The sequence below is a fragment of the Athene noctua genome, chromosome 5 (genome assembly GCF_965140245.1).
Source record: "Athene noctua chromosome 5, bAthNoc1.hap1.1, whole genome shotgun sequence".
NCBI classification, from domain to species: Eukaryota; Metazoa; Chordata; class Aves; order Strigiformes; family Strigidae; genus Athene; species Athene noctua.
Window position 1 is genome coordinate 51,534,681 of NC_134041.1, and position 18,739 is coordinate 51,553,419.

At 62.9% G+C, this 18,739-nt stretch overlaps 4 protein-coding genes across 6 annotated transcripts; 1 reads left to right on the forward strand and 3 right to left on the reverse strand.

The window, feature by feature from the left end:
* Positions 1-342: 342 nt before the first annotated feature.
* Positions 343-5,755, reverse strand: ZFYVE27 (zinc finger FYVE-type containing 27). Of its 2 annotated transcripts, XM_074908413.1 has the most exons (12): positions 5,451-5,755; positions 5,302-5,372; positions 5,044-5,230; positions 4,766-4,861; positions 4,481-4,593; positions 3,614-3,744; positions 3,173-3,244; positions 2,997-3,017; positions 2,658-2,802; positions 2,307-2,353; positions 1,382-1,463; positions 343-1,168 (listed from the first exon to the last, which is right to left on the reverse strand). In XM_074908413.1, the coding sequence occupies exons 1-12, from the start codon at positions 5,648-5,650 to the stop codon at positions 1,104-1,106; spliced, it is 1,230 nt and encodes a 409-aa protein (XP_074764514.1). In that variant the 5' UTR covers positions 5,651-5,755; the 3' UTR covers positions 343-1,103. The 2 variants fall into 2 exon arrangements, with proteins under 2 accessions (XP_074764514.1, XP_074764515.1); XM_074908414.1 differs by lacking the exon at positions 2,997-3,017.
* A 1,446-nt stretch (positions 5,756-7,201) lies between these two features.
* On the reverse strand, positions 7,202-10,070 carry MARVELD1 (MARVEL domain containing 1). The gene has a single exon (XM_074907546.1). It carries the CDS (start codon positions 9,679-9,681, stop codon positions 9,154-9,156), a length of 528 nt encoding a protein of 175 aa, XP_074763647.1. The 5' UTR covers positions 9,682-10,070; the 3' UTR covers positions 7,202-9,153.
* AVPI1 (arginine vasopressin induced 1) lies at positions 9,460-11,142 on the forward strand. Of its 2 annotated transcripts, XM_074907548.1 has the most exons (3): positions 9,460-9,600; positions 10,585-10,879; positions 10,959-11,142. In XM_074907548.1, the coding sequence occupies exons 2-3, from the start codon at positions 10,596-10,598 to the stop codon at positions 11,017-11,019; spliced, it is 345 nt and encodes a 114-aa protein (XP_074763649.1). In that variant the 5' UTR covers positions 9,460-9,600; positions 10,585-10,595; the 3' UTR covers positions 11,020-11,142. The 2 variants fall into 2 exon arrangements, with proteins under 2 accessions (XP_074763649.1, XP_074763650.1); XM_074907549.1 differs by lacking the exon at positions 9,460-9,600 and having other exon boundaries at positions 10,244-10,879.
* Positions 11,143-11,293: 151 nt separating this feature from the next.
* On the reverse strand, positions 11,294-18,727 carry PI4K2A (phosphatidylinositol 4-kinase type 2 alpha). The gene is made up of 9 exons (XM_074907545.1): positions 18,232-18,727; positions 15,426-15,626; positions 15,035-15,166; positions 14,797-14,950; positions 14,122-14,183; positions 13,750-13,849; positions 13,364-13,497; positions 13,016-13,075; positions 11,294-12,881 (listed from the first exon to the last, which is right to left on the reverse strand). The coding sequence occupies exons 1-9, from the start codon at positions 18,634-18,636 to the stop codon at positions 12,720-12,722; spliced, it is 1,410 nt and encodes a 469-aa protein (XP_074763646.1). The 5' UTR covers positions 18,637-18,727; the 3' UTR covers positions 11,294-12,719.
* Between the last annotated feature and the right edge of the window lie 12 nt (positions 18,728-18,739).

Sequence of the window (18,739 nt, forward strand, 5' to 3'; positions counted from 1 at the left end):
GCTGCCGGGACCACCGCCTGGGTAGGGCAGGGGAAGGAGCAGCCCCAGGAGGTGGAGAGGAAGCCCAGCAGCTCCAGCCAGAGCCGAGCTTCTCCCTTGCTCCAGCCCAGCAGGATCCGGCCATGGCACAGCCAAGGAAGAGCAGCTGCACTCAGCCCTGAGCTGGGGGCAAACAAGGCCACAGCATGACAGAAGATGGAAACCCCAGTAAGCAAGGAGAGCTGGTGGCACAGACACATCATTTCTCTGTGACCACCTGCAGAACTGCAGGGCCAAGGCCACGACCTGGGACCAGGACAGCTTCCACTGGGGCAAGACAAGAGCCAGATGAAGGCAAGAGATTTATTGGTCATTCTCTATATACACTTATATATTAATCTGTAGTAGAAAGCAGCAGTCACTAAGTGCACAGAGCAGCTTCTTCTCAGGCTGCAGCTGGAGACTCAGCCACACAGCCCAGCTCAAACTTACCCTCTTGCCTCCTCTGCATTACAGCCAAATGGGGGGGGGGGGGGGGGCAGGGAACAGACACACGACCGAACCTGCAGCCCTTGAGGCCAAGGAGTGCAGCAGTGACTAGCAGGATCTCAGCTGAGCCAGGACCAGAGACCACATCTCCTGGGGATGCAGGTAGAGCTCTGCCTTGATCCCAAAGATATCGAAAGTCATCTAGCACAGTGCAGGGAAAGGTAGGGACAGAGCCCTGAGGCTGTTCTGCCCCACCCAGGAGGTAGAGGCAGGGCCACAAGTGGGAAGGATGGCTTCTCCATCACTGAGCCAGGACACAGGTTCTGAAGGGCACAGTGAGTGCCAGGGAGCACCCAGGACTTGGAGCAGCTGCCAGTGGCAGCTGCAGGGATGGGGACACAGCTGTGGGCACTGCTCCGCCACAGGGACACAGCTGGTGTGGCAGATGCTGCGTGGCAAAGAGAGCTAGTCTGCCCCAAGCCTAGTGCTGGCAGAAGGAACAGGGAGCACAAGTGTTCTCTGGCAGGGTGACACCACGCTGGGAACCAAGCGGCCCAGGCTCCCGGCTGCAAGAGTGCCTGCTGCCCCGGGTGTCAGGCAGCGCAGGACCCAAGGGCTGGCTGGGTCTGTTTCAGTCACTTGATGAGCACCTGGTTGCACAGACCACACACAAATACTGTCTCCCTCTGAGCCTCTGGGGCTGGAAAAGAGAGCAGGTGTGAGAGATGCTCCCCCTTCCCCACCACAGGGTATGGACCCCAGCCACAGAACTGCAAACCCATCACTGCTCTGTCCCAAGCCAGGCTGCACTGGGCAGGTCCTGTCTACCCTCCCCAGCAGGGCTGGAGCAAATCCCTGCAGGAGACAGCACAGGTAGAAGCAGGAGCTCTCCTTCCTCCACCTTTCCACTCACCTGTGGCTCCCATCACAGCTTTTGGGACTTTGAAGGAACAACACCTGGAGCAGAAGCTGTTCCCACAGTTACTGCAGCTCCGCTGTGGAGAGAGATAGAGGTGAGACACTAACCTGGGCCCACTCCCAGCCCTCCCCAAACTTGGGTGCCAGAGCACTGCTAACAGCATTCCCTGCCAAAGGGGAGTGGGTGCAAGCCCCGAGCTCAGCAGAGGGGTTATCTGCCAAAACCTGGACAAACCGTCCAGGCCTAACACTGATCTGCATTCAAGTATGCTCTAACATCCCAGATAGTCTGTGCCCAGTCTGAAAAAGCACTGAGACCACAGGCTCCAAGAGGTTTAAGGACTCTATATCATCTATGCTGTAACCCTGGAGGGACACAAGCTCCAGAGAGTCCCAGACATGTATCAGACTAACCCAGGAGTATGAGGAGGGGGCCACAAGTCTGGGGAACAGAAGGCAGCAGGAAGACAGCAATGTCAGTCTGAGGGGCACAAGAGATACATCCTTCCTAGAACTGCCCAGGGGACTGTGTGCCAAGCATCACGGACAGGAGCTCAGATAAGACAAGAGGGGTGACCTTTGCTCCTCTAGCTCCCATAAACAGACCCATGCTCTGCTTCACCAGAAAGCTCTCAGGTCACAGGAAATGAACTAAACTAGAGCACAGAGCAGGTGCCTTCTACACCAGCGCATGCTGGTTTGGCCTGAGGCAGCTTCCAAATGAGCAAATAGGTAAAGGCTGCACAGCATAAGGGATTCCTGGCACCATTAGGCATGTGGCAACACCCAGCACTCAGCTGAGGTCACCTGCTGCTGGCCGTGACTGAGACCAGCCACCTGAGCTGCTGGAGAAAGCCAGACACACACAACACCTCTGCCCAGGTGCAGGCAGCAAGCTGGAGTACAAGTCAAAGACTTACCCTCTTCTTGAGCACAGAGAAGGTGGCTGCACAGCCCGTGCAGCTCCCTGGAAGAAAGAGAGCAGAGGTCAGGCAGGGCTCTGTTGCCTGGGACTGTGGGAGATATAGGAACACCCACAGCCATTGCAGAGGCTCAGCTTGGAGACAACATTGCTGCACCTTCACACCCTTGCCCTTCCTAGGAGGGCTGGGCATGTCCTCCCCATGGAGAGGGGAGCTCATCAGAGGTGTCAGCACAGTCCTAGCAGCTACCGCACCGCTCTGTCCACTCCCACATCACTGTCACCACTGGGAGCAGCACAGACCCTGCCCTGCTGAGCTCCCCCAAGCAGCACCTGCTCCCAGCCTTACCGAAGTTGTTGCTGGGGTAGCGCTTGCGGAGGCGCTCAGTCAGGCGTGACACCTTGCTGCGGATCACCTCATTTTTGCTCATAAAACCGTTGTCCGGGAGGCTGAGGTCAAAATCTGCTGAGCACTGAGAGCTCTCGTCATCCTCCTGCAGAGAGCAGAGCCAGCTGAGCACAGAGGCGTGGCTGGGGGCACGCTTGCCAGCTGCAAGGCAGCCCACCCGAGGTGGGCACCCAAGCAAGATGCTCCACCTGGCATCGCCACCAGCAAACCAGGCAAAGGCTGTCAGCTCCAGCGGGGAGTAGACGCCCCTCTTGCACACCTTGGCATGGCAGTACTCACCATGACTAGCAGCTGGTTCTCCTTTTCCCGCAGCATGGGACAGAGAGGAGAGGCAGTACAGATGGAGTCAGAGGCACCCAGCCACCCCCCGTGAGCACACAGCTTGCCCACCAAGGCCCTCCCGCTTCCCTCCTCAGCTGTCCTGCAGGCACAGCCCACCCCCACCAGCCTCAAACCTCGATAGCATCTTTGAACTCTTCATCTGGCTCTGCCTCCTCCGCCTCCTCCACACTGCCAGGGGTAAGGTCCTGCAAGAGATTCACAGAGCTAGTCCTGCTGTCCCAGGTGGACCCCTGTCTAAAGGTGGACCCACACTTCTGCAGCAGGTTCCAGGACAAACAACCAGGCCCCAGGCAGCCCCAAGAGAAAAAACATCAGTCCCAGAGGTGAGATGAGCCCCTGCCTCCCCAGACTGCATCCTTATGTGCAGAAATAGGACTGAGCCAAGTCCTCAGCACAGCAGGGCAGCCGCCCAGTAACTCAGGAGGGTCTCACAAGCTTCCAGCAAAGTTGGCAGCTGGAAGGAGGTTGTGGGCAGAGAGACACAGGCACAGTCAGACTAAAAGGCTGACCCTGCAACTTCCACCCTATAACTGCCAGCCCTGCCCCTATCTCACCTCTGTGCTGGTGGGTGTGGGGGTCCGATCCAGCGGGGCCACAGCTGGCAGGGGTTCGGCAGGCTCTGGAGTGCTCTCAAGGGGTTTGGTGCCCACACGCTGCTCAAACGAGGCCTTGAGCTCCATTATCACTGGTAAGAAGGGAACATGGCTGGAGCAGGGCAACAGTTCCCTTCTTCCAGCCCTACCACACAAAAGCCAGCTGCAGGAGACAATCTCCAGGGCTCACAGTGGCACACTGGCACATACAATCTTCACCCGTCAGGTATCCTGAGCCCCCCTCTGCTCACACATCAAAGTTAGAGCAGCAAGGAACACCCCCACCACCTGCCCCAGCTCAGGGGAGGGAACAACAGGGGCTTTGGTCACAGCTCAGCCACAGAGATCTCATCCAACTCTCCTGTAGCATGTGACACAGAACAGGGAGCGCCTCCAGCTCTCCTCCCCAATGACAGCACATTTTACAAGCCTGCATCATACACTGCCACAGGCACCAAAAGTATTTCACATCCTGCAGAGCAGTGCCAGGGACCAAGAGAGGTGGTGATGCTCGTGCACAGGCTGCATTGCCAGGCACAAGTTCGCCACAGCACAGAGGAGAGCAGGAAACAGCACCCAGGCCAGAACACACATCAGGAGAGACACCTCTCACAGCTAAGCCCCAGGACCCCACCACCCAACCTGGGCTGCTGAGCAGCACTAGGACATCATTGTCCTTTGAGGGGGATTTAGACCCCATAGCAGAGCCTGACACAGGACACTGGGCTCACATGAGGGTTCTGGGAGAGCTCCAGCACAGGATCCATGGCTTCAGAGAGCCTTTCCCCAACCCATCCCACACAGGCTACTTCCATGGAGGTGTCTTACCTTGGTAGAACTGGGTGTTGCCCAGGAAGAGGGTGCTGTTGAGGATTGCCAGGACCCAGCAGAGGGGCAGCAGGTAAAGGATGCAGACAGAGCCCAGCAGCACCCCATAAAACCTGGGAAGGAGCAGCAAGACACTGCAGCCAAGACAGAGCAACTCACACCACAGCACGAGCCCCCTTCTTCATCTGGTCCTCCACCTGCTCTCACCAAGTACCAAACACATCAAACACAGCTCCACAGGCCTGGCTGAGCCCACCACAGGATATCTGACCCAGTACTACTCACCGAGAAGAGACAGTAGGGTTCTCCCAATACAGTACACGATATACTGCCTCGCAGCTGCAGCACATCCCGCTCAGGAATCCCTCCAGCTGGATCAGGCTGCGAATAAGACCGCACAGTCACAAAAAGGTCCCCAGAAACACACACCCTGTCTGCCCCATACTCATATGCTTTACAGTGGCCAGGCTGGCATGAACCCAGGCCCTCTACAGTCATAGAGAAGCGCCCCTGGCCGCAGAGACCCCAGGAGCCTCGCAGCCAGGAGGGCTCCAGAGACTCACAAGCTCTTGACCTGGGCGATGGCCTCTTGCCGCGAGAGCTGCACTCTGCGCAGGTCCTCCCGGCGGACGCTGTGGTACCGCCTGCGCACCAGCTCTGGCTCCGAGGGCCGGGCCCGGCACGTTTCCTGCAGGTAGCCCAGCAGGGCCGGCACCACGACCAAGAGGGCGAGCACCGAGTACCAGGCGGCTGGAAGAGGAGGGACAATGTCAGCCCGGGGAGTCCGGGGAGGGGACCGGCCCTGTCGCCCCCAGACGCACCTTGGCCGACGGTGAGCAGGAGGAAGTTGAGGCCGAGACAGACAAAGAGGGAGCACACGGGCCGCTGCCACCTGCGGGGAGGAGGGAGGGTGAGGAACGTGAGGCCCTAGGGACGGTCTCGATGCCAGCCCAGCCCAGCCCGCACCTACCGGAGGAGGGAGCGGACGCCCTCGGCGGCGTCCCGCAGCGGCTCCAGGTAGAGCTGCAGCCGCCGGTAGCTCCGCACCAGCTCTAGCAGGTCGAAAGCGGCGGCGGCAGCCTTGGGCGGCGACAGTTCCAGCGGGGCCTCACCACCCCCCGCCACCCCTTCGTGGCCACCTGCCGCCCCGTCCCGCTCCACCGCCTGCATGACGGGACGGGACAAAACGGGCCGAGCCGGGGGGAGGGGAAAGGGGAGCGGGGCGGGGCGGGGCGAGCCGAGCCGAGCCGAGCCGAGCCGAGCCGAGCCCACCAGCGTTAAGCTCAGCCCTACTCCGCACTCCACTTCCGTGAAGTGGCCAGGTACTCCGTGACCTCACCCGCGGCGCTGGCACGCAGCCAATCAGAAGAGCCGGTCTAGAAAGCGCAGGCAGAAGTCCCGCCTCTCCGCGGGAAAAGGGGCGGAAGAGGCCTCGGACCCGGAAGTACCGGCCCTTCGGCCCCGGCCCGGCCCGCGGGGGATCATGGGCGGCGGGGCCGGGGCTCGGTCCCGTGGGTGTGCTGTGGGTCCTGCAACCGGTCTGGGCGTGAGGCTCGGGCCCGGTAAGTCCGGTCTAGATAGGGGGCTCAGCCCGTGACTTGGGGCTAATCTGGGCTCCATCCTGGCCCTGATCAGGGTCTGGATCCGGTCCAAGTCCAGGGCTAGGCACTGATCCCGGCCTGACCCTGATCTCGGGCTCAGGCCCAGTCTGGGTCTCAGCATGGCCTGCTCCCAGCCATATCGGGGTGCTGTGGGTTTGTCCCCATAGGCTCCATGGCTGGGGCACCTCTCCACAGGGAGAGGCCAGAGACCAGCCCTGCACCGGAGAGATCTCGCTGGGAGAGAGCAGGGGCTCCCTCCAGGCCCGTGAGCATGACCAGCAGCTCCTCTGCTGCCCCTCCATACCCCAGAGCAGCCCTGCACAGCAGCCTGTGGTCCTGCTCCCACCATCCCAGGCACTACAGCCTTGCTTGGTTGCTTGCAGTAGGTGCTTGCAGAAGATAAGGGCTGCTGGCTCCAGGGAATGCTCTGGGGACCCTGGGCTGCCTCCGATGCCAGAAGGGGGATACTATCTCATAATACTCCATGCAATGATGTTAACCCTATGCCAGCTCTCAGGCAGCGCAGGGCTCAGCGCTGCTGCTGGCTGCCCACAGACTCTGGTGATCAGGCCATGTGTCCTGCAGGCAGAGGGCAGGGGGGCCCAGTCACACCCCAGCTGCAGGTAGTGGTTCAAGGCTGATCCCCATCCTGAGAGTGTGGCCCAGACTGGGAGTCAGCCCTGGGAGATTCAGGCTGCCCCCAGCCTGCCCCGGCTCTCTGGGGGCCCAGCAGCGTGGGCACAACTGCTCAGCAGTGTCCTGGCCCCAAGACAGAGAGCCCTTTCAGCCCAGAATGACGAAGCCCATAGGAATGCAGCTCCATCCTGTCCCCAGCGCGTCCCTGTAGCAACACAGCCCTGGGACTTGGTTTGTCTCTGGAGGGGGCAGCAGGACTGCGGACAGCCCCTGTCCTCACAGGCAGTTTTAATTCTATCAGGAGTGGTGGCTCAGCACCAGGGAGCCCAGCCGTGATCCCAGAGTAGACCAGGACATTGTGACCGCAGCCAGAGGCTCCAGGTGGGGAGGTCCCAGGGTGCAGGGCTACAGAGTCAGGTGTGATCTCAGCTCAGACTCCATCCCCAGCAGGTCCCAGCCCTGGCACAAAGCCCCAGACACCCAGTGAGCGCCAATGTTGCTTTATTTGGAATGTGAATCCATAGGCACCAGAGAGGGGGCTGGAGGGTGACAGAGCCGGCATGACAGGCAGGGCTGCAGAAAGCCGGGGAAAGGCACTTGTGGTGGCAGAAGCCCCACTGGGCGTCTCGGGCAGCCTGGGCCAGGGGCTGCACCAGAGCAGGTGGGGGCAGGTAGTGTCGGGGACCAGCCCTGACACAGGGCAGGGACAGCACATCCTGCCCAGGGAAGGGGTAGATGACCCAGGGACTGGCAGGGCCCCTGAGCACCAGTGGGCATTGGCTGTGACAGCAACTCATGATGGAAGCAGTGACCCAGCACCAACCCCGGACCCCTCCAAGCCCCAGGGGGATCACAGCTGGTGCTCTCCACCCAAAAACAGCACCAGGGAACCCCAGGCAACAGCCAGAGCCCATGGCCAGCTGCTGGGGACACCCATCCCACCAAGCCGAGCCCACACAGAGACTGAAGCAGACCCTCCCTCGCACAGGGAGCGACAGGGAGAACCTTCCTCCAGGCAGGGTGAGCAGGGCTTGTGGCAGGGCAGCTATGGTGCAGTGCTCCTCCAAAAATTCCCAGTCCCTGGCTGCTTGTTGCTCCAGTTGGCTCTACACGGCCTCCTCAGGGCTTGGCACCCGGCGGGCTGTGGAGGCCAATTCAGGGCTGGGCTGGTGCCGCTGACAGCATCCTCTTCTCCTGTTCCCCAAGACAGGCTGTGTCCCCGCAACGCCTGGCCCCAGCTCCTCCGCAGCCACAGCACCAGCAGCAGCCCAGCACCACCTTGATGCCACGCTCACCCTTCCCCTCTGCTTCGCCACGGTCTCCAGGCAGCGCAGAGCCCCGAGATGGAGCCAGAGAGTCCCGAGATGAGAGTTTTCTGGGATGATAAACCAGGGACCGCAGAGCTAGGCAGGACTGCGGGCCAGTCTTGAACGCCACTGGTGAGGCTGTGCCTGTCCTCGTCAGAGCAGTCAGGCCCTGGGGCAGGCTCTGTCGTTCTGGGTGGCTCAGAGCCACGAACCTCGCTGCCAGAGGGCAGGGGGAGACAACCGCCCCATGCCCCACTCCCTTCAACCTCAGGTCCCATCCTGGGGCAGTACGAACTCCAAGGCTGGAGGAATTTATCCCCTGCCCAGGGTCACAGGACCAGGCTATGGCTCCGCTCACCCTTTCCCTTGCCCTGCAGCGATGAGGCTTTGCTGCACTGCACAGGCTCAGCCCCAAACAGGACAGCATGTCCGGGGGGCCTGCGTGAGGCCGGGTCAGGCTGTGCAGGACCTGGGTGTCTCCACACGCCAGAGCACAGAGCAGGGAGGGGCTCAGCCCCGCAGGGCTCCGGCAGGACGGCGGATGCATTCAGGCCAGACAGGAGGAGGGGCCCGGCCTGGGGAAGCCGAGATCAGAGCCTCCGTTAGGGAATTGCCGAGGCGCCACACAGTTGGGAACGGCAGGAGGGGGCTGCCAGCGGGTTGGGGGGGCTTTATGCCCACCCCACCCCACTATGTGCCACTGCTCCCTGCTCAGCTCCCTCAGGCCAGTCCCCCTCCACCCCAGAGACAGGTTGGCACCCACCTGAGCACGCAGCATCTGCAAGGCCGGGGGCAGGGGAGTTGGGCAGTTGCCCTGGGGGGCTCCCAGACATTGGGGTCCCTCTTAGGGGCTCTCTGCTTGGGTCCTTCCACTTGCAATAGCCTACATCTGTCCGGGAGTGGGAGAGGGGCCTGTGCAGTGGCTGGGTGTCCACGCTGTCTCGGCGGGATGCAAGGGAAGCCGTGCTCGGGGAAGGCCTCCGTCTGTCCATCCGTCTGCGCAGAAGTCTCTGGAGGAAGCATGGTGCAGTCAGCCGGGAGGGGATGGGGTGGCGGGGTCACTTCGGCCCGAAGCGGGGCTGTGGTCCATCCGCGGGTGAGGAGAAGGGGAGCCAAGCGCCGCAGGGTCTCAGATGATGTCGCGCTGGTCCCGGCAGCGCCGTGACAGGCAGTAGAGCCCAGAGAAGAGGTACAGGCAGGCGGCGATGCCTCCGCAGACGGAAGCGCTCAGGTAGGCGCCGTAGAGGCAGTGCTGGCTGTAGCCCGGCAGGTTGCAATAGCTTTTCCGCCCGGCCTTGTAGCCCATGATGCCGGTGGCGGCCGCGTAGAGCCCCACACCCAGCGCCAGGTCATGCACCAGGTTGGTGAGGAGCCAGCGGGAGCCCAGCCAGGGCACCAGCGCCCAGCGCCCCAGCAGGCTCAGCCCGAAGAGGGCCAGGGTGAGGAGCCAGACCAGGACGGCGGCAAAGAGGGCAAAGTGGGCCGCCCCCTCGTACTTGTGAGCCGCCACCGTCACCCAGAAGGCAGCGCCCAGCGCCAGCTGCCCCAGGCGCAGCAAGCCCAGCGGGCTCCTCAGGTAGGCGCGGTGGAGGCTGAGGGAGCCGCGGGCCGGCGGCCCCGGGGGCGGCGGCACTGCCGGGGGAGCCGTTCGGGCCATGGCGGGGCCCTGCCTGCTCCGGCGCGGCTCGGGCTAGATTCCGGGCCCCGGCAGCAACTTCCTCCCCCGGCCGCTGCCAAACATCTGGCGCTTAACGGTCCTCCCCGCGCGGGGCCTCTCTCCTCTGCTCCCCGCCCCGCCTCCGCGCCCCGCCGCGCCTCCCGACGGCCCACCGGCCGCCCGTCGCGGATGGGTGGGCGGGTGGATGCCGGCCCGCCTGCCTGCCGCCGCCGCCGCACCCCTCCCGTACCGCCGCCTCCCGCGGCGGTGGGAGGCGACGGCGGGGTCGGCGGGGAAGGCACCGGGACCCCGCGGGCGGCCGGCGGGGGGGGGGGGCAGGCCGGGGCTCCCCCGCACGTCACACAGGATTCCCCTCGGTGTGACGCGCGCCAGGGCTCCGCCCGCCGGCGAGGCCGCGCCCCGTTTACGTCACTCGCGCCACGTGGCCCCCTCCGAGAGGCGGAGCGGCCGCGCCCCTCGGTGCCGATTGGCCCCTGGCGGCGGGAGGCGGCCGCGGATTGGCGGCGGGGCGCGGGGCGGGGCTGGGGCGCGGCAGGTGAATGAACGGGGCGCGCGGCAGCGGCGGGATCCCGGTGCGGCGGCGCAGCGGCCCCCCGGCGGGTCTGTGCGGGGCGGGGGGAAAGCGGGTCACGGCGAGGCCCAGCGCTCCGGGCACCGGCGGGGCGGGACCGGGCCCGCGTGCGCCGGCCCGAGCCGGGCGCCTCCCGCGTTCCCGGGCGGCCCCGCCCGCTCCGGTTGGCCTCCTGCCCGGCGCCCCGGCCCGCCCTCTCCCTACGGCCGCGGCGCGTCCTTCCTCCGCCACTCGCCCTTCCTCAACGGGCACCCACGCCGGATCCCGGCGGGCGGGAGCGGAGCCTGACGCCGTCTCTCCGGTGCCGGCAGCGGCCGGGACCATGGGAACGCCGGCCTCGGTGGTGAGCGACCCTCCGGGCCGGGCGGCGCCCGCAGCCCGCGGCCGCAAGCGGGCCTCGGCCAACATCTTCCAGGGCGTGGGGCTGCCGGAGCTGCGGAGCCTGTTCCGGAGTGGCGGGGCCGAGCGGCCCGAGGAGCGCGCCCGCCTCGTCTGGCGGTACGCGGGCCAGCGGCGCATGGCGCGGGCCCTGCGGCGGCTCCGCCGGCGGCGGCCGGCCCAGCCCGGCGGCGGGATGGCGGCTCTGCGGCGCTTCAGCCGCCTGCGGTAGGTGCGGGCCGGGGCGCGGGGAAACGGGGGGAAGCGCGGCCGGGCGGCGCCGCTCACACACGCCTCTTCCTCGCAGGATCGCGGAGGAGGAGCCGGAGGGCGGCCGCGGGGCCGAGACACCCTCGGGGTCCATGTAGCGGCGCGGAGCGGCCGGGCCGCGAGGAGCAGGGCTGCTGGATGGCAGGCGCAGGGACAGCCGGGCTGAGGACACTTCGTGTACTGGACAGGGTGCGGTGGTTAATAAAAGGCAGACAGCGGTGGCTGCGTGGCTCTGGCTGTGTCCTGCCAACCCCCGGCCCTTCCCTGGCGCAGCAGGACCTTGGTCCAGGCCCCTGTACTGGACCAAGCACCAGGGGACCAGCCCCGACCTGCTGTAGGGTGCTGCAGAGACACAGAGGTGGACAGCAGCAGTGTTGTTCAGACGGTTGTATGGTTTAAATACATTACATACATTTCTACAGTGCATTAGAACAATACGTTTGGGATCAGTTGGAGATGCAGCTGGGCCTGGCCAGGGAGCTGGGATCTCACTGCTGCCTACCCTGTGCTTCCACAGCCAGGGCTGAGCCCCCTACCCGTGCAGGAGACAAGGGAGCTGCTCTCCCCTCCCAGGCTCAAGCAGTAGAGCCCCAACCTGCCTTCACTTTCCCCCCCCCCCTCCCCCCCCAAAGATGGGCTAACAGGACAGTGAGACCCAACACTAGCTTCCCCCAGCAGCAGGAGAAGCCGCAGCTCAAGGCAAGCAGATGCAGGCGGCAGCCCTGGTACCATTTCATACAACACAAGCACAGGGGCTTCTGGGGAGAGAAGGGCTGGCTGCCTCACCCCCCCCACAGGCCTGCGGGATTGTCAGCACCAGGGCAGCCAGGAGCCCATGCTGTCCCCCCACCATGCTCCCATCACACCTCCCACCCATGCAGCAGAAGAGCCACCGCAGCCCTTTGCCAGCAGCCCCTGCCCCTCGGGGGGGTCCTAGGCACAGACAAGGCTGGCACGATGCTGGCTGCACAGCAGCCAGGGAGCTTGCTGGGAGCAGGGGCAAAAGCCAAGCAAGAGCAGCCGTGGAGACCTGGCAGGAGGGATGGACTGGGGCAGCAGAGGGAGAGAGGGCCTCTCCAACAACTTGGCAGGGAAGGGCTCCAAGCCCCTCCCAGAGCCACCTGCTCTTCACAAGGACAAGCCAGCTAGGACCTCTCTCCCCTTAGTGTCTAACTGCACCCAAGCCAGCCCTGTGAGTTGTCCCTCATACGTCCCCTCCTCAAGCCCCCAGCCAGAGAACAGCCATTCATTGTGGTCCCCGCTGTGCCAGCAGGCAGCAGGAACTCCCCCTGAGGAAAGCAGCGTGCACGGGGTTGGGGCAGAGGAGGGACACTGGAGGAGTACAGCACACCCTTGGGCAAAGAGAAGGGGGTATAACCCGCTACAGGCCTTCCCAGCCCAGCAGCCAGCACAGCAGAGAAGAAGAGTGCCAGTGGCTGGTGTAAAGGGCTGGATGGATCCCAGCCCGGGCAGCCTCCTCATCTCAGCCCCAAGCAGGGGTGCTAAGAACCGCATGCAGGCCGAGGAAGGGGGGCAGGGTCCCAGCCACGCCACGGCTCCCAGCGGATTCCCGCACCTGCCCTTGGGCTCTGCCCCAGGCAGGACACCAAGCTCCAACGGAGCTGGGGAAGGACCATGCCCAACCTGCCTGGCTCCTCCAGTTCAGCTGTAGGTTCCTCCAGCCACACCTGCTTGCTCTACCCAGAAGGTCGAGTCCCAGCCACAGGAGCCGGCGGTGGCCCAGCTCCTCTCGCAGTGCTAGTCCGAGGCGGCCAGGCCCTGCCCACTGCTCTCACAGCTACCACCATGAGAAGAAAGGCTTCCGGCTCTGGAAGCTCTGCGTGTAGGACTCACTGGCGGTGCGCTGGTGGGAACGTGCTGTTTCCACAATCACAGGCGGCATCTGAACCAGGTGCAGGGGGCTCTTCCCATCTTTCAGTGCCTGAGTCAGGTTCAGGATCTGTATGGCACAACAGAGCAATGCCTGAGCTGCTCTGCTGGAGCAAGAGAGCATCCACCCCAGCACCCTTCCTACTACACAGGGAGGACAAGGGTCTGTACCTCATCCATCTGCCTTTCCTACACACAGCTTACCTGGCCTCTCATGACAGCAATCTGCTTGTGAAACTGTCCCCTATCAAAGCCAGGGTCTTTCTGCAAGAGAGAGCACAGAACAGTGGGATCCACCTGCTGCTCCATGCCATGCAAGATGCCTATTCCCCAAGCAAGCCTCTCCTCCTGTCCCACAGGTTTCCTGCTTCTCCCCACACTGAATCTTCAGCTCCTGGCAGAGATATAACCCTGCCATACCTCAGCTCAGAAACACTGTCAGGAGCTTGGCCACCTTTCTGGCCCCTGCAGCCTTGACTGGGAGCTCCCCAACACACCCACCCCCCCATTTTTCTTCCTCCCAAGCCATCCTTACCTGCTCCCCCAGCTCACCTTGAAAAGCTCATACAGATCTTCTTCCAGATCCTTGACAAAGTTGGGATCCGAGATTTTGGGGAGAATCAGGTCCTTGATCTCCTGTGAAAAGGGGATTTTGGCCTGGGGCAGCCATGCCCAGTAGAATGGATCTGTGGGAGGAAGCAGGAGACATTAGAGCTGGGGAAGGCAAAGGATGGTGCCACATGTCCCTGGGTACCAGATCACCTGTGTCTGAGACACCAGGTCCAGCACCTACTTCCCACAGCCTCTGCTGAGGCAGAGCTGCCCATGAACCCAGAAGGGACAGCCCTAGCCCTCTTCTCTCCAGCTCCCAGGGAAGATGCCTGAACACAGAGTTGTACAGCTTGTCAAGGTGCCCTGGCACAGCCTGAGGGACTCACATGCTCTCCAGGAGTCTGGATGTTTCAAGGGAAAGGCCAAACCGTTGTCTATAGCAGCCAGCTTGATGATGGGCTCCTTTACCACCACCCAGTCACTGTCCTGGAAGGAAGTAGAGCATGTCACAAGGAGGCCCCTCTCCCTCAGGGAGGCAGGAACAGTCCCTCTCCCACTCCCTGCCGCCAGTAACACCAGTTTCCCCCCACAGAGCCCTGTTACATCCTCAAAGTCCCACTAGGCCACAAGCCACCAACACAAAAGGCAACAAAAGGCCCGGGAGACAAGATCAGGCCCCGGCATGCTCAGAAACCCAAGCCAGCTAGGAAATTCACAGCTTGCAGGAGCAGAGGACCCGCCTGGAAAGAGACACTCACCCGCACACCTGCACTGTCCAGGGGACAGTCATACTTGATGAGCCAGTTGTCATTGCCCCGATCTGCAGGGAGATAAAACCAGCTGTGTCAGTGCTAGGGCATGCCTGCCCCACGCCAGGCAGAAGATTACTCCTACTCTGACCCAGAAGCAAGACAGAGCAGTTTTAGGCCCCAACTCTACCCTAGATCCCTCGAGCTTGCTGCACACCTGGGAATCCTCATCAAACCCACACAACCAGCCCTGGAGACTGGAGACATCCACATATCCCCAGCTCGCAAGAGAAAGGCCAGCCTGCAAGTCCCAGAGTGCTACCCCAACCCCTTCTAGCTTGGCAGGAACTCAGAAGCCCAGCATGAGATGGGATATAGGGACACAGTCAGGTGCTGGATTTTTGGATGTCCCTTGATCCTTGCATCTGGCACTTTCATCCCAGCACCGTGGTGGATCCAGATCCCCCACAATGCAGGCCAGCAGCCAGAGCACAGCCACAGTGGTGTGCAGTCACAGTAGCTGCACTCTACCCAGGGGCAGCTACCACCTGGCAGCAACTAAGTGGTAGTGAGAGGAGTTTAGGGTGCTAGAAAGAGATGGCAAGCCCCTGTCCTGCTCCCCCTTCTCCAGCTGGCAGGACAGGAAGGAGCAGGCAGTGGCCCATGCCAGGCAGCCAGTCCTACCTGTGTTCCTGATGATGTAGTCCAGCACCACCAGCCGCTCAAACTGCAGCAGAAGCTGCCGGTTGGTGTTCTCTGGGAGTGGCTCAGCTTCAAACCGCCGCAGCCAGTAGTCAGCATCCTTGTAGCCTTCCACAAAAAGCTGGAAGGAACCCACCTGAAGCAAGGAGAGGCTGCATTACAGGAGGCTGCAGAGGATGGAGAAGCGGTGACAGGCAGGCGCAGAGGCTGGCAGCCCTACCTTGGGTGGCAGACCAATGCGGTTGAAGCGCTGGCCCACTTTCGGCACCTTCTCCAGTGCCAGCCTCTTTCCTCGGGACTTCACCCTGTCAATAGCGCTGTAGTTAAAGGTCTCGCTGGCCAGATACACCACCTGGGGGAACAGGAGCACAGACGTCAGCAGGGGCACCTGTCAACTGTCACAGGATTGGCTGACAAAACCAAGATACAGGATTTCCCACGGCTCTGCCCAGCACAAGGATCCCCATGGCTTGAGCAGGAGCAGTCCTGGTCCAGAGCTCTCAACACAACATCTCTGAGGTCAGCAGTGCCACAAGACAAGGTGCAAGCAGAGCTGTGCAGGAGCACATGAAAGCCTCCCCAGGACAAGATCCCAGCAGCTGTCCCCTCACCTTTGTGCGGGGAACAATATTGAGTTCCAGTTTCTGGTCCACCAGGCTGGCACCTGCCTCCGACAAATAGCCCTGGTTGAGGACAAGGCAGTCTCTCCCAAAGCAGCATGGGCAGCACAACTTCTGCAGCCACTTGGTCCACTTGGGGTTCAGCTGTCCATACGGCTCCTCATTCTTGGGCTTGAAGACACCAATGATTTTCTGTGAGTGGGAGAGAGAAGGGCTGACTCAAGGCAGTTGGCAGAGTCAAGATACTCCCCACCCAAACCAGCCTACAGTGGGAACACTCAGGAACGGGCCCAGAACAGCCTCTCAACAGGCCAATAACCACCTCCTGGGACAAGGCAGACCCCACAGATCCCAGGAGGGAGGCAGGCAGGGGTTGAGAGGGACCCTTCCCCAGACAGTGCCTTGTTCCATGAGAGCAGGGTGCTGCCTGAAGACCTTCATACCCAGCTCATGCACCTGGAAATGACCCTCCTTGTCCCAAAAGACACCAGTGACGATGCTATTCCCTGGCAAACATCCCAGTCACCTTTGGGAGACTGCTCACCTCTGCTCATTATGCCACAGAGGAGAGGGAGGGGGATAGCAATCCCTGCCCTGGCCCCAAAATCCACCGAATGGAGCTGATCCCAGAGGAAATGGGACCAGAACAGCTGAGCAGCTGGAGAACCCCTGAGGAGCCCAGGGCTCTGTGCTGGGTGGCCCAGCTAGAGACAGCAGAGAGGCCGGTTCTCTGGCTACACTGTGTGCAAGAAGGCTCCGGAAGCTCCAAACCGGCCACCAGCTGGCAACAGCAGCAGCACCCCCATCCCCTCAATCCAGCCTCACACACATCAACCTAACAGCAGGAACAACAGCACAGGTAACCCACCACTGCAGAGGGCGCAGAAGCTGCGCTGCCACCAACCCAGCATTGCTAAGCCACCCAGCTGAGACAAGGGCTGGGTCAGGAGAAAAGCCCCCTGTCCCTGTGGGCCAGGCATCTCCAGGGGGCTGTGAAACAGCTTGGGGCTGGCAGCCCCTGCTCCGGGGTGACTCAGCAACACACATGACCAGCCTCGTCCCCATGGCTTGTGCTGGCCCTGGCCTGAGTGGGTGGCACTTCCCCAAGCCAAGCTCCTGCCACAACGTGGAATTGGGACATGAATCCTAGCACCTCAGTGGGAAACCCCAGTGCAATTCCAGTCTGCCAGGGGACAGCATCCAGCCTACAGCAAGCAGGAGCAAGGTTTTGTCCACCAGGAAGAGGGAGAGGAAAAGTTTGAGGGAACAGGACCATTTCGATCAACCCCAGAACACACAGAAGAGCCACTTCCCCTGAGCACATAGGAGGGCAATCCCCTCATTAGCCCCACGTGAAGGCACATGACTGCCAACACTTCCTCGGATATGAGCCTACAAAAGGCTTGTTGGGAGCTCTGGCAGCACAGAGCCCTGTGCTCTGTGGAGCCAAGCCCAGCCGGGTAGGGACAGTGTGGACAGCAGAGGCCAGAAGCCTGGCAGCACAGCATCCCCTTCCAGACAGATCTGTGCCAGAAGCAGCACTGGCAGGGAAAACAGGTCTGCCTGGTGCCAGCAGTGAGGCAGAGGGAGCCAGGCCGGCCTGGAGATGCAGCTGGCAGTCGGGGTAACCACAGCCATTGGGCCTGGAGAAGCGCATTCCATGTGGACAGCTTGAGCCCCAGAGCCCAGAGGGAAGCAGACACTAGTTTTTCTCCCAATGCCCTCACCTCCTGCCTGCAACAGTGGCACACTGCACTCTCACCTGTGATAACAGCTGGGAGGTTTTGGTGACCCTGGGTAGCAGCCACAGAAACCAGACACACATCAAATTTACTGACAGCAGGGGCAGTCCAGGGGACCTGCCAGGTGACATGGCCAGGAGCACATGGACTTTGGCTCCTCGCACATATCCTGCCACGAGCCCTTGACAAGCTTGGGTCTGTTACAGCCAGGAAGCCTCTGCCCTGCCACCCCCAGGCAGCTCACCCAGCTGCCCACTCCAGCAACATCACATCTCCTGTTGATGAATGCGGGGGAGCAGGAAGGTGGCAGGAGGAAGTGTGTATTGCCCCACAGCCCAACAGCTCAGCTGGGTCCTGCTCACCCAGCTCCCAGGAGCCAGGCTCCACCCGGGGAAGGAAAACTAGGGCACACCAGAGCACCCAATCCCGCTTCCCAGGAAGCATCCCGGCACATACACTGTGAGGGAGTCACAGGAAGCAGCAACAGCTCAAGTAATTGGGCTGGGTGCTGCAAGTCACAAGACAATCTGCCTTGTACTGCACACACATACCGTCAGTGGTGTGGAGACAGCTGAACAGATCTGTAGGGGACCACCTATTTGACAAGGAATTTGCCTTGGTTGATATAACCACGCAGCCACAGAGGAGACCTCTCACTCCAGTCTCACAGGCCAAAAACCAGTTCAGCTCTCAGAGTCGCAAGCCCTACGGCTGGAGTCACTATGGTCAGCAGATGCTAATGCACAGGCCTGGGGGAGAGAGTGACCCTTCCTCTTCGAGCACAGAAGAGCCGCAGAAGAGGCTGAGGCAGCACTTGGACACAACTGTTCCCCACTCCCACGACCGGTTCCACTGCACTTGTCCCCCGGAAAAGCCCAGGACGGCTCCAGCCGCTCCCACCAGTTCCCCAGGGCCGGTCACGCTCGGGCCAACACCACCAGTTCCCCCGGGCGCGCCCTCCTCCCGGCCAGCGCCGCTCAGCCCGCAGGCCTCGGGGGCCCCGGGGAGCGGCCGGCCACCCCCGGGGCGGGCACACGGGGCCGGGGCCGGCTCACCCCCTGCGGGTCCTTGACGAAGTAGCTGCCGCTGGAGCCCTGCGAGATACGCTCGGGGAAGATGCCGCGCTCGCTGGCCAGCTCAGCCCGCCGCACCACCTCGGCGAACTCGGGGTCCTCGGGGAAGTCGTTACGCTCCCGCTGCGCCGCTGCCGCCGCCTGGGCCTGGGCCTGCGCCGCCGCCTGGGCCTGCGCTTGGGCCTGCGCCGCCGCCGGGCCCCGCGCCCCGCGCTCCAGCAGCGGCTGCCGCTCGCGGTCGCGGCCGCCGGGGGAGCCGGGAGGGGAAGGCGGCGGCGGGGGCGGGGGCGGGGCGGCGGGCGGGAGGGCGCGCACGGCGCCCCCCGGCAGCCCGTAGTCGGGGGCCTGCGCCCGCTCCGGCGACACCAGCGGGCTCGTCTCGTCCATCGCGCCCGCCCAGACCCGCCGCGCCGCCCGCGCCCGCCGCTTCCGCCTGCGTCACCGCGCCGCCACGCCCCATCGGCCGCTCCGCCCCCGCCGCGCCACGCCC

Excerpts from the sequence above, each read along its gene's own strand:
- AVPI1 (XM_074907548.1), top strand. The coding sequence starts at position 10,596 with ATGGGAACGCCGGCCTCGGTGGTGAGCGACCCTCCGGGCCGGGCGGCG. Across the intron at positions 10,880-10,958 it reads CGGCGCTTCAGCCGCCTGCG|GATCGCGGAGGAGGAGCCGG; the intron begins GTAGGTGCGGGC and ends TCTTCCTCGCAG.
- PI4K2A (XM_074907545.1), bottom strand. The coding sequence starts at position 18,636 with ATGGACGAGACGAGCCCGCTGGTGTCGCCGGAGCGGGCGCAGGCCCCC. Across the intron at positions 15,627-18,231 it reads TCGTCAAGGACCCGCAGGGG|AAAATCATTGGTGTCTTCAA; the intron begins GTGAGCCGGCCC and ends TCCCACTCACAG. Across the intron at positions 13,850-14,121 it reads TGGACAGTGCAGGTGTGCGG|GACAGTGACTGGGTGGTGGT; the intron begins GTGAGTGTCTCT and ends ACTTCCTTCCAG.
- MARVELD1 (XM_074907546.1), bottom strand. The coding sequence starts at position 9,681 with ATGGCCCGAACGGCTCCCCCGGCAGTGCCGCCGCCCCCGGGGCCGCCG.
- ZFYVE27 (XM_074908413.1), bottom strand. The coding sequence starts at position 5,650 with ATGCAGGCGGTGGAGCGGGACGGGGCGGCAGGTGGCCACGAAGGGGTG. Across the intron at positions 3,018-3,172 it reads AGTTCAAAGATGCTATCGAG|GAGAACCAGCTGCTAGTCAT; the intron begins GTTTGAGGCTGG and ends CTGCGGGAAAAG. Across the intron at positions 2,803-2,996 it reads AGAACCAGCTGCTAGTCATG|GAGGATGACGAGAGCTCTCA; the intron begins GTGAGTACTGCC and ends TGCTCTCTGCAG.